The sequence below is a fragment of the Sebastes umbrosus genome, chromosome 8 (genome assembly GCF_015220745.1).
Source record: "Sebastes umbrosus isolate fSebUmb1 chromosome 8, fSebUmb1.pri, whole genome shotgun sequence".
In the NCBI taxonomy this organism is placed as follows: Eukaryota; Metazoa; Chordata; class Actinopteri; order Perciformes; family Sebastidae; genus Sebastes; species Sebastes umbrosus.
In genome coordinates this window covers 11,058,945-11,073,061 of record NC_051276.1, presented here as the reverse complement: position 1 = coordinate 11,073,061, position 14,117 = coordinate 11,058,945, and the positions used below count along the sequence as shown (strand labels likewise).

Below are 14,117 nucleotides of genomic sequence, written 5' to 3'. Positions count from 1 at the left end.
TAAATACTTCAGGAGAGGAAAGTTCAGAATTTCAACACGTCGTGCTGCTGCTCTGCCGGTGTGTCGGCATTAAACACTTGTAACTCCTGAATCCTAAGAAATTTCACAAATCAGCCCTGATTTTTTTTCTCTTGAAAATGAAGTGCTTTATTGCCTCGGCAAGTAAGTGAGTAAACATATTTCCTAAAATGTCAAGCTATTTATTTAATTAAATCCATTGTATCTAAAAGCTTAAATAATAAAAAGTTGCTCACAAAAGTTCTAAAGTTGAAACAAAACTTGCTTAAATACAAAAGTTGCTCACTTTGAAGGTCAAGAGATAATACTAATTATTCCCACTGACATCATGGATATGAATTAAGTTGCAGCAATATATTACCTTGTTATTATTACTCTCTCACTCTTTTTACTCGTATTATTAAGTTGCATTATTGACAAACTAAATTACTTGGATTTAGAATAAATAACTATGGACCATCTTTATATATTGCCAAATGATGATAATTGCCTGTGGATGCTGTAATTAACAATACCGTATGGTTGTTCTGTGTTTCAGCTCGGCAGGTTGGTCCTGACAGCACATGCAGAGAAAAGCTTGAGAAGATGATCATACTGTACACTAAAATTGTGAGTTGACTTGTATATTGATATAAATGTGGCTGTTTATTCATTAATGAATAGGTTGTATGTTTGCATCAAGGGTGTTGCAGACCAATTGCAGCGTCTAACAAATGTTTATCCTTCTCCCGTCCCCTTTTCTATGTCTGTCCTTTTCTTTCCATGCAGTTGTTAGATTTCCTGGAGTACCATCCATGTGCATTTATACCCCTAATCCAGCGTTCCCTGGAATTTGCCGTCAGCTACCTGTTCACACCTGCAGGGGAGGGCGTGACCTTTGAGCGCTTCATTGTTCAGTGCATGAGCCTCATCAAGCTGATTGTAAAGAACGATGCCTACAAACCCTCCAAGAACATCGATGGTAGGATATGAGGGGCTGTGGGAACGGGGAGCAGGGAGGGTGGAGAATAAAGGATGAATGAAGCGACAACACAAGGGAGTAAAGTACACGGTAGACGAGTGATAAGAATTGCAGACATGAACAAGGAGAAAGAAGAAATGAAAGCCAAGACAATACAATCTGAATTTTAGGTCTATGATTCAGAGGCCTTCAGAAAAACGCCACAAGCTGTTTTGAAAAACACAACACTGTAATACCATCAGCGTCACCGTACCTCGCCACGGCTCATGTTTATTTCAAGCTGACAGAGGCCTCTAGTGCTTCATTAGCTGTGGAGCACAGCTCTCTGTCTTTGTTCTGCCAGCTAGTTTGGTCTTTGGTGTGCCTTATTGAAGATCTTTCTCTTAAGCAATCGTTAGTTGACAGAGAGCGGAGCCACGTTTTTGTGGTTCTTGTGCGAATTGCTTTGGTTTTCATGCGAACGTTTGATTGTGCCGTGGGGGCAGGGTTAGGTTCTACTTCTTATACAGGTTTTCTTTCCATTTCCAATTTCCAAACAAGAAAACAAAGTATTTTGAGTAGCAGGGCTACATAGCTAAAGGGAAAGTTGAGCCTTGGCTGACCCAGCTCAGCTCAGAGCAGCCATCTGACTTATTTATTAGACCCATGCTGTCAGTCAGATAGACAGACAGGAAGACCTGTGTGTGTCTGAGAGTATTGGAGCACATGGAGGTCAGGGGCCACAGGTAAAGTTTGAGAGGTTTGAAAGTTTAAATGACTAGCGATCTGACGAGTTGGGTATCGGTTCGCCTCTGGAAGTAAATTCAAATGTTCTTGTTTGCTTTGTAACATAATTTTCCCCCTAAAATGCATTTTGGCTGTAAAAATAAATATTCTTTAATCATCCACATACAGATTAATGGATAATAAAATATTTCTTTTCTTAATTCTTTCTTTCTTCTCCCTCCCTCCTCCCGCCTTCAGACAGTAAACCAGAGAGTCTGGAGGCTCACAAGATCAAGACGGCATTCTTCACACACCCCACGCTGACAGAGATTGGACGCCGGCTCGTCTCTCACTACTTCCTTCTCACAGAGGAAGAGCTGGCAATGTGGGAAGAGGACCCGGAGAGCTTTGGTAATAGCACATCCCTAGATACACAAGCTGAATCCAAATGTGCAGACTTATCTGGACCTGCAGACTTGCAGAGTTAACAGGCGTGTTGTTAGGAAGTCCAGAACAGCAAGTGGTTAGCTAATTCTACAATTCATGAAGTCAGCAGTGTCGCTTTGGATACAGGCTTTGCCAGACTTTATTGTGTAGTGGTGATGCTGTACTCATTCATTAAGGTTAGGTGCTGAACACATACGTAATAGCCTTAATAGTGATTTCTTGAATTGGGATTTGTATGGTTTTCATTAGGGCTGCCAAAGTTGACTATTTGTCATTGTTTTGAAGCGATTGACAGCCGTAGTTTTCATACAACTTTCACCCACCATCTACCATCAACACTGCGCTATTTTTAAAACAATGAAACATTTTATTATGCAGATCAAGCATTACAAACTTGTGTGCAGAAGCTGAGATTTATCTATAGTAGCAATACTCTACACAGCTGCATGTTTTATAAAGTGCTGATACGGATTCCTTTTGGAGAAATGGTCAAGATTAGAGGGTAATAATGTCTGTGTTGGTTGTAGCTATTGCAGAGATTGAGATATATGTTACAGATTTTATTTTCCTTGCAGCTAAGTGCCCTCGCAGACTTGATGTAATGACACCGACCAATCAGACACAACACTTTATAAAGCTGAGACCACAAGGGCCCTATGCTGTTGTTCAGCTTGTTGACATATGGATTCAGTTCCTCAGTCAGACAGAAAAACACACAAGAAGTGTGTAAAAATACATTTGCACTTTTGCTCAGACAAGATGTGCAGTGTTTCTGCTCCGCAGCTATAATCTCCAGACCGGCATTTCCAAATAGATAACCATTTGTCATCTCAGAATATAGTTCAGGCCTGTAGCAGTATTGGCTTGACAGTCCTCCCACTCTTCTGATTATGCTCCACATGGGACACCAAGTCTCACACCTCTCTTCTCTTCTATTCTAGCCGTTGAAGAAACAGGTGGTGACTCTTGGAAATACAGTCTACGGGTAAGTAAACACACATACACACACACACACACACACACACACTAAGATTGATGACCTGAGAAGGGGGAGACAGAAACTCAGACAGAGAGGTCCTCAATGATTTCAAGTACTTTTGAGTTTCGTAAGTGCCCAGTGATGATAGTTGTACACACAGTCCTCAACCTTTCCCACAAGAAGAATTACTGCAGCATCTACAGACAGTGAGAAGAGGAATGTTGTTAAACAGAAACCTAATCTGTCCCCTGCGTTTCAACCAAAAATATCTAGTTTGCCAAGATTAAAGAATAAAGTTTGCAAGACATAAAAACACCCTTGAAACCATAAAAAATTTGATTGAAAGAACCATAACAGCAGAAGATTTCCATATAATGGAATTGCTGTAATATAACTTTTTTCAGAAATACATTTTAGTGTGTGCTATATTTTGAAACATTTAATGTATTTTATGTGGTGGCACTGAGCAGGTTGTATACATTGCAACATCATAAAACAGTTGGTGGTCCTCAGGGCTTTCGATCCGGTCTCTGTGGCTCGTCTAGACATACTTTCTTATTCATGTCTACCCCTCATTTCTCTCCCCTTCCCTCTCGGTGTTCAGCCCCATCTACTTACTTTCATCACTTCCGTTGACAACCTTCTGCTCTGCTGTTTTTTTTTACAAGTACAACAGAGCATTCATTCATTGATCCTCAAGGTGTTGTTGTAAAAGTTTTTATTCATTTAAAGCACACTGCAGCAGAAACAATGGTTGCATTACAGTCTATGAGAGCTTATTAGTTAGCTAATTACTTTACAATTTAGAATTAATTGTTGTTCGGTCAGTGTTGTTAGGTCAGTGTTGTTAGGTCAGTGTTGTTAGGTCAGTGTTGGAGAGTTTCTGTTAAAAATAGCTGATAAACTCCAGCTGCCCTTTTAAAAGGGATTTAATTATAAATTGGAGTGGCCCAAGAGTTTTAAATAGTACTCTGTTTTAGTTGCTTTCTCACTTACTTAAAAAAAAATTAAAAAAAATCATAATATGATTGGAATTAATAATGAACACACACACACATTGTAGTCTGTGTATGTATAACTCTTTAAAGGGGAACAACGGCCATTTTTAAAACATTGGTATTATTCTGGAGGATATACACCGATCAGCCATAACATTAAGACCACTGACCGGTGAAGTGAATAACATTGATTATCTCGTTACAATGGCACCTGGCAGTGGGGGGGATATATCAGACAGCAAGTGAACATTTTGAACTTTGTGTTGGAAGCAGAATAAATGGGCAATCATAAGGATGTGAGCGACTTTGACAAGGGCCAATTAGTGCTGGCTAGACGACTGGGTCTGAGCATCTCCAAAACTGCAGCTCTTGTGGGATGTTCCCGGTCTGCAGTGGTCAGGACCTACCAAAAGTGGTCCAAGGAAAGAAAACCGGTGAACCAGCGACAGGGTCAGACCCAAGGCTCATTGATGGACGTGGGGAGTGAAGGCTGGCCCGTGTTGTCCAATCCAACGGAAGAGCTACTATAGCTCAAATTGCTGAAAAAGTTAATGCTGGTTCCGATAGGAAGGTGTCAGAACACACACTGCATCGCAGTTTGTTGCGTATGGGGCTGCGTAGTGGCAGACCGGTAAGGGTGTCCCATGCTGTCATAATGTTATGGCTGATCAGTGTATAAGTTGATGGAAAAAAAATACTGCAACTTGCTCATGTTGGCGCATATTGCGAGGGCGCGCCGAGAAATCACAAGGGGGCACCGTCATCATGGTAAACAGTAACTGCCTGTAAGTGCCGATTTGAATGGAGTACAGAATTTGCAATATGAATAAACATGCTGTCACTTTCTGAATCTATTTTATGTTAATAATAAGGGAACTGTGTCATACTTTTCTGACTTCTTTTGTTTTCCAGTAGTTATAGTTTGTGAGAGTGCCGTCCACTGGAGCGGAGCAATCCATGACTTTCATGGATTTCAGCGCATATTGTGACGGTCATCCCGCGACTAGCGTCCATGATGACAACAGGCACTGCATATTGGTAGCTAGCTAGTTAGATTGTAAAATAACGTTAGCTGTAGCTAATCCCATAAATACAGCACTAGACTTATGTTGACCACGTATAGCACGGATGGGAATAGTCCAAGATGCTTTACTGGTGTATTGTTCCTCACTGTGGAAACTACAAGCTAGCTGCTGCCCAAATCCTGTCATGGATTCATTCCAGTGGACAGCACTTGCATAATCTATAACTACTGGACAATGAAAGAAGTCAGAAAGGTGTGACACAATTCACCTATCTTAAAAGTGTTTATCGTTAACATAAAATAGATTCAGAAAGGGACAGCATGTTTATCTATATGTTGTTGAATTTCTATACTCCATTCAAATCGCCACTGACAGGCAGTTGCTGTTTTACCGTGATGACGCTGCAACCTTGTGGTTTTCCGGCGCGCCCTCTCAATATGCGTGTTCATGAGCATGTTATGTAGCCTCCAGAATAATATCAATGTTTTAAAAATGTCCGTTGTTCCCCTTTAAACAGGAACTTTTCCCACACAGTGTACGACCTCTTTCGACCTTCATATTAGCACATTGTGGAGCTCAGGACGGTTCATGGATCAAATGTCACTATCCATATATTCCTCCCATGGTCACCAATTCTAATGGCTGATTATAGATGACCTACCCCTAGCCATATTACCACCTGTCTATATTTCCCCAACAGAACAAGGGTTTGTGTTTGTCTTAATCCTGCAAAGGTGGATTGGCCTTTTAGAAGTGCCATCTGACCTCCTGCCATCGGGGTGGAAAGGTTATACGTGTAGACACATGCACATACGCTGTATAGCACACAGCATGTATTCATGAATTGGCTTTTTTTGATATTGATTTTTTTAGTGACATCTAAAACCAATAAACTACTGAAGGTGGGTGGAGTACCATTTCTCTATTTGACCACACACAAACACACAAATCCCCAGACAATTTCACATTGACTTTTCATTGAACCGGGAGCTCAAGCCATTGTTTGCCTTCGTTTGTCTGTGTTTGTGCATGAGCCTCTTTGTATAAAATGTTCTTTGTGTATACAGTGGGTATGCACTGACATCACTTGTTCATGTGATTTTTCTCCCTCGCCACCACTGAGTGCCCATCCGAACCAAAGCAGGCTGCTGAGCATGGGGAGAACTGAGAGAGAAAAACAAAATGAACGATTGTGATGACTTCTGCATACAGAGCACCATCAATTCTGCCAATTAACCGTCTTCCCTTTTGTCCCCTTCTGCTCTCTTCCTCTATTTAGCCATGTGCAGAAGTGTTGTTCCTGGATATCTTCCACAGCTACAACCAGACACTGATACCGGTGCTGCTGGATATGGTTCAGAATCTCCAGGGTCAGTTAAATGTCAATTCAAATATTATTCCATGCCAAAAGCGAAGTCTGCTCTCTTTTCAGCAAACCTTTTAACATCCCTTCAATGCAAGGAAAACATGTACTCATTGACAGTTTATTAGGTACACCCGGCTAAAACTATTGCTTTCTAATACAGCTCTGCATTCAATTTTACTTCCATAAAGTTCTGTTTGGATTCAATGGGCCTCATGCAAGAAACACTCTTACAAACAGATTCCTTCTTAAGTGGCTTGTACGAGTGATTTTAGGTTAATTTTGTCGCATTCACTAATTTTATTGTATTTTTGAATTTTCTCTAATGCACGAACACAATTTCTGAGTCTGTCCTCTGTCGTAGGAGTCGTGCAATTAGTCTGCTGTTATCCAAACCTAAGTTTTTCACTAGGTGATTGTATATTTAACTACTTTGAAGCAATTTTGAGTTTGAAAATCCTTTACATATTACACGTCATAATTATGTTGATATCATCCTGTTGGAATTATAATATAAATCTAAATGTATTCAAATAGCTTAACGATATCATTAATTTAAACTGGCCAATCCTGATATTGTATAAAACTATATTATCAATATGAACATCTCAAACTGCAATACGACTTAAATTGTGCAATTGAAGATTTATTTGTCTCTGTAGATGATAAGGTCAACAGGAAGTGTAACCAGGCGCATTATGACTGACTTACTTCTTTTGGATGCGCGTCAGGCCCGTGGAAGAGAGCGTGTCTTATTAGACAGCGTACTCATACATTGGCAGAGACAGATGAATGGGACAGGATGCGTAGACTTATAAGGTATCATTGGGGCGTTAATTATACTAATTTACAATTCTCATGAGCTCGCGGCCATTTACACACAGGTTTGCGCAGGTCTTTCACACGGTTATCTGTAGTTAGGAGCGTTTGCTGAATCTGACGTGGCACACTCGTACGAGCCCGCTGTACAAAATAAAAGTGAAAGTTGAGATAAGAATACGAAAATGTTCTTGCATGAGGCCCAATGTAACGGTAATTTTGGAGGCTGTTTGTGGTGCTGTTTGATTTTATTGTGTTATACTGAGTGGTCTTTCTAATATTTGTCCACCCCAGTGATATCATAAAAATCCCTTTTTCAATGTATTTTATCTCACTTTATTAATTAATTAATTTGATTGTTTTTGCATGCATTTATACACACTATGCAAACAACTCTGAATTGCCTTTGTGTTTAAAAAATGTTATACAGATAAAATTGCCTTGCCTTGCACTTACAGTATGCCTCCTGTAACACAAAATGTGCCTCACATATCAGACATGAAATGTAACCTTGCCTCAGAGTAAGTTATAAATATTTCAAATATCAGAAAACAGCAAAGCGTGTAGGTTTAGTTCATGTTGCTTTTAGCAGTCAGTCACAGTATGTGTAACATGCAATCTATAGGCTTGACAGCACCTTCAACTTCCCCCCATAACAACCTCCACCATTACAACCACTCACGACTCTCTAGTCAGTCATATATACACACTGCCACGGGTCCCCTGGCGGCGCTGGCATGTAGTTCGTGTTCTGTTGCTGATTTAGTGGCGTCAAAGTGGCAGAGTGGAAATGGGTTCTGCTGGAGCAAGGAAGGCGCCAGATTGGTGTAATTCTATGGTTGAAGGGAGGCAGCTATTGATTTTGAGAACGGAGTACACAGCAAGGACTAATGGAGAGGGAGCGAACAGACCAGTGAAATGATTGAGACAAGGATGATATAGTGGAGTCCAGGCCGCTTCAAGTTGCAACCGTGTTATGATATGGTCACTGGCTCCATTAATTACTACAGGTCGGCTGTTATTGAAAAACGTTTTTAGCTGTATGCATGCTACAATAACCAATAAACTAATCCAGAGAATGTATATGTGTTTGCAGGCCCAACCAATGTGGAAGACTCCCCTCAGTTGCTAATGAAGGATGCAGGTGAGTCAAAGGCTTCACCTACTCTTGCTGGTTCAACATTTGCTGTCATCCGTCACGCCAGGTATATTAAAGGTGCAGTGTGTAGGATCTGGCGGTATCTAGCGGTGAGGTTGAGATTGCAACCAACTGAAGCCTCTCCTGTGTGCCAAGCGTGTAGAACTACGGTGGCCGACGCAAAAACGTGAATGGCCCTCTCTAGAGCCAGTTGTTGTAAGAGAAGAGTAAGAGTAGCGTAGGTCATTTGGAGCAGAGCCAGTGGAAGTGAGTGATGAAGCAAGAGCGAGAGAGTGGCGGCGACGGGAAAGAGTAACGTTATCGACTCCAACCCAAGCCGTTCTGGGCTGCTGTTGAAACATGGCGGTGCAACATGGTAAACTCTGTGAAGAGGACCCGCTCCCTATGTAGATATAAATGGCTCATTCTAAGCTAACAAAAACACAACAAATCCTATTATCAGGTGATTATACACTAAAGAAAACATACTTATTAATATTATATTCCATTTCTGTCAATAGATCCCCCTAATTGTTACACACTGTTCCCTTAAATGACTGATTTGGTCTCATAAGGAGAGTCTGATTTTGCTAAAATTTATGTTTTATCTTCAACAGAAAATGTGAAGGTTGTTAAATTTGTTAAATTCACTGTCCCAAACAATGCAAGCAGATGGAGAAGGAAGAGCAGGGTAAATTGAGATTTGAATAACGAGAGCTACAGGATGCATAACAATCATTTTAGACTGAGATAGAAAGTCTGAATAACCACATGAAAATGATAATTGTACCTATAGATTCAACTTTTTTCGTTGCATTTTTTATAATGTCATCCATTCTTGATATACTGCTCAATCTCTCATGTCCATTGACATCTTGTTTCCACCCTCTTTTTTTTCTTTCTTACACCCTCTCTCTACCTCCTTTATTTACCTCCTTTATTTATAACTCGGTGGCAGGTCAGGGCTGCCTCTCAGGTGGTTCTATGGCATACACAACTAAATCACAGACAGTTCGGATTGCCTGCTATTAGGGCCTCTGTTAAAGCTGGATGCCCACAGAGAACTCAGTAGTCTGCTGACAGTGTTGATAAAACAGCAGACATCACTGGATGATGAAGCTGTGCTGTGGCGGCAGCTGTGACATATAATTGTGGTTGTGAGAGCTAAAGCTGGTTCAAGAGCCAAAGGGGCACTTAATAACAGCAGGTGCTGATTTTTTAATTAGAAAATAATTATAATAGTGCCGCTAACATACTTATAGACTAAGACCTTAATTACACTGCTGTAAAAAGAGGATCCAGGATTCTGAGCCCCCAACCCGACATTTAACTGAGTCACTGCTTCAATGAGCTGAAGACTGGGACAGGCAGATTAACCCATCCTATGTGCTATAAGACATTTGTCACATGTAATACATATTTTGCGTAGCAATATTTTATCAATACAAGGACGTCAAGTATCGACCTTTTATTATATGAACTATTGTCTTCTTAAAAATCCGACAGCTGCTATTCTGTCTTTAAGAGGTTGTAGCGGGTTCAGTCTCAGAGTTTGATTGAACATGTTAGTTTAATACTATCATATGAAACTAGAAAACCTAAGGAATCGATTGGTACCAACCATATTGTGTTAGCTTGTCGGGAAGAATGCTAAATAACGCCCCAAAGTTACGCACAATTTTGGCAAGGAAAAACTGGCACGGACATTTTCAAATGGTCCGTTGACCTCTCAGAAACTCTGAGATGAACAGAGTGAATATTTTATTAGATAACACAGATATTGACAAATGGCATAATTTGCAGTTGAAAAAAAGGTAATAAATCACAATATGTATCGCAATACTCAGCATATCGCAGTAAGATCGCTAAGTATCATGATAATACCGTATCGTGGGGCCTCTGGTGATTCCCACCCACAGTAATAGACAGTGCTACGTGACAACCATATCTAATAAAAAAAATCTGCTTGGATTCTTTTTATAGCTGACAAATGCTGCAAACTGGCATTCAACCAAGTATAAACCCCCCTTGTGTAGCAGTGCACTTTTAATTTCTGTCGCCACAGACATCTATGAGGTGTTTACATATTTTTGTAATCCTGGTATCAGTCCCACGTTTGTCATTTTAATGCTGCACTGACAGGATAATTAACTTCCTCTTGTCTGAAATGTTGTAAATTAGAACAGAGTAAGTATATTTTATTACACCATTAGCCCTCTGAGAGGCCCTTTTGGACCACTAAATCACAATTGAAAACTTATGAACATCTCATTTTGGGGAGCCAGAATAATAAAGCCGTGCTGTAGACCAGGAAATAACTATACTTTTAACCTTAAAGGGAAGCTAAACTGTGTCAGTAGCAACAATTCTAGGACTCTCTCCAAGGATGGAAGGGAAGCAAAAGACAAATGCATGTTACTCTTGTCAGTTTTACTAACCTATAAATAGTAACCCCTCAAAGCTTTGGTTTGGCCAACGTTTCTGCACCTGTGGACTATCCATCTTTTCTCCCTGTCCTTCCATCCATCCATCTTTTTGTCATGATAAACGAGAGAAAATATGTCTGAGAGGCGTTTAGCTGCTCCATTTGTTTTTGGATCATTCTGCTGATAGACACCTACAGTGTTTTATCTCCCTTGCTTTTCTCTCTCTCTTTCTCGCTCTCACACAATCACACAAACTTGCATAGAGATACGGTAGATCCCAATATACTCTTGCTCAGTGTCAGCCTTGCATAGATAATTAAAGTAATGGGAAAAGTTTCAGTTCCTCTCTGTTAAATCTGTCCTTCTCTGCTCTTTCCTCCCTCTCTTTTTTGCTATCTCAGAATTCAGTACTTTTAAAGATAAACTATAAATAGTAACAGGAAGCATCTCTTCCACTTGTATGGCTTCTGTCTCTTTATCTGTCTGTATTATATTGTTCTCATACTGTCATCTTCTTTTAATCTCATCTTTTATTTTTTGCCACTATTACACACACACACAGATACACATAGACATAAAGCAAGTCATGGCCCTTCAAATTCACACACATATACCATAATGTATAACCATTATTATAGGAGAAACACGTGCACGCATACATGTGCATGGTAGCGTAACTGAGGGAACAAAAGGTGGACGAACTGTAAATAAGTAGCCCTAAGGTAACAGGAGCTTACCAGGGTTTCTGGAGTAGGGTGCAGTGCTTATACGATTATACTTGACGATTTACAGTCATTCCAACTAAGACACTTGAATGACACCTCAACTCCTTCTTTGTATACTTAAGCTCAAATAAGTCCTTACACTATAACTCTCCCTTATATACGCCTTCCATGGCTTACACTATACTTTGCCCCCCTTTATCCCTTTACTATTATTCCAACTCTTCGTTCTCTTTTAACTGTTCTTTCATGCAAAGTTAAAGCCAGCAAGGCTGTTCAGCTCCCAGCCATGCATGAAACAATACAGTCCAACTTCCAGCTATTGCAGCAATGCAGTGTTGAGCTCTTGGCTGTTCATCCAGCATTGCAGCTCAGCATCAGCTTTTCAGCTGCCAACAATCACACAAAACAATTTCAGAAAAATTGCATTCTGTAATTGTGAGTTTTTTTTTTGCATATTTTAAACATTGAAATAAAACCTGACAAGTGATGCATTGCGTGATTAAAAACATTAGACCCTCAAACATGAACGTCTTGTAGGAACAAAATGTAGTAATTTCCTTTCAGCCAATGACAGTATTGTATAGTTTTTCGCACAATATTTTTGTCTTTTTTTTTTGCAAAGCTGTTGTAACAGTAAAATTTCCCAGTGGGATTAATAAAGCATCCATCGATCATCACATGGATGACTCAAGTTTTAGTGTTCTGCGGCCCATTTCAGGACCATAAGCCATCTTTTTTGAATGGAGCTACTGTATATCTTTTTTTAAATTCTCTCATAACTTAGACTGCTATTATTTTTGTTTACTGCTGTTTTTAGAAGTTTAATATCTTCAGTGCTACTCTGAATACTGTGACTAAATGATGATAATTTTTTGACTTTTATTATGGTTGTTTTGTCCGCAGTATACAATGCAGTGGGACTGGCAGCTTATGAGCTGTTTGACAACGTGGACTTTGACCAGTGGTTCAAGAATCAGCTTCTTGGAGAGCTGCAAGTCAGCCATCACAGGTATTGTGTTAATGTTGCATTTCTTTTGAAACCCACACATTTATCTCAACATCTTTTTTGTTTAATTTCTGTTCGTCATGATATTATATATTTTATAGTATCAAGAAGTACACAAACTAAAGAATTATAAAACATTTACTACTCAGGAACAGATACTAGCTCAAGGTGGCCGAAACAAAACAGACACCTGATGGTCAGCTGCATCTCTTCTAGAGATTCAAGGTCACAGCAAACTTACAGTGAAAAGTGAAAGTGAAAATGACCTTTTGACAGTATATTGACATCAAACCAGCAACATTACTACAGTTTCAGTGTCTCTATCTGTAGACTATGTCACAGACATGAACAAAAGCAAATATTTATTTTTAACTCAACACTTCAACCCGTTTCCCTTTCAAAATAAAAGCCCTCCATCATTCTCTTTATACATCCATGGGAAAGAATCCCTTCATTTGTTAATAATACAAGGCTTTGATTCGGAAATATTTGCAGGACAGTGTTGTTGAAAATGCATTGACTTGCAGGGCTCCATAAATTAATAGAGTTCCGGCTTTTGGATTATTATTATTTACAAATAACAACATGCTTCTTAACCTTTTTCTGTCTAAAATAGATATATATTACATTTATAATGAAATGAAATGGCCATTATGAAAGTCAAGTGCTGGCAGTAGCACAAAAGCACAGCAGCAGCAAAGCTGTCTGTCACAGAGGAGTTGGACTGCATCAGATTGCCTTCATAACACCTCACGGTATTTATATTTAATAGTGTTAGTAGTATGTGAACAAAAATAACAGAGTCTCAACAAAAACTGAACGTGATAGGCTTCCCTAAGGCAGTTTTGAATTGCAGGGTTATTGAGTTGCGTTGTACTGTACAGGTGTTCAATAATTCCCTCTGGCTTCTTTTTATGCAGCATTATTTTTAAATGCATCACTGTTAGGAAGTTGATGTCTCTCAAGTGCATCACATTTGGCCTTACTAATGTTTTACAGGCTTGAAGCAATAATAGTGAAACTTGAGCCGGCTAAGCAGTTCTTTGTTAAATGTCTGTTTATTTTACTGTACGTGAGCTCCCTTTCAGACATTAGCTGTGTCTAATGCATTGCATAGTTAACATTCCTGTCAGTGTTACTCAAGCTAATTGACCATTAACCTCTGTCCAGCTATTGATTGCTGTCAGCAGCACAGTCAATGCATGCCAAAAGGCTCATAAGTAGCCAACTGATGCTTGGAGTCAATGTCTGTTATGGTCACATTAACAACTACTGCTTGTATTCATACAATCACTCCAGCAGCAGTCAAATGTATGCAACAGCACCAGCATCATAACAGGCTGATTAAACTAGAAAAACAGTAATACAAACTTTACATATCCCATCATGGTTCTAAAGACAGTCTGATGCAGTGACAATAAAAAAACAGTGAGCTGACAGATGACTGCATTTAAACAATGATGGCATAGAGGGAGAGTGGCCAGAGGGGAGGTAGTGACAGTGATAT

The 14,117-nt window shown here is 39.7% G+C and overlaps 1 protein-coding gene across 1 annotated transcript in view; it reads left to right on the top strand.

The window, feature by feature from the left end:
- The window catches only part of ipo11 (importin 11), a 151,329-nt gene that overhangs the window by 41,060 nt on the left and 96,152 nt on the right, over positions 1–14,117 (top strand). Inside the window, exons 9-15 of the mRNA XM_037777373.1 lie at positions 557–627; positions 787–979; positions 1,943–2,095; positions 3,073–3,116; positions 6,413–6,503; positions 8,412–8,459; positions 12,508–12,613. Coding sequence (XP_037633301.1) covers positions 557–627; positions 787–979; positions 1,943–2,095; positions 3,073–3,116; positions 6,413–6,503; positions 8,412–8,459; positions 12,508–12,613 — 706 coding nt within the window. The remainder of the gene's footprint in view (positions 1–556; positions 628–786; positions 980–1,942; positions 2,096–3,072; positions 3,117–6,412; positions 6,504–8,411; positions 8,460–12,507; positions 12,614–14,117) is intronic.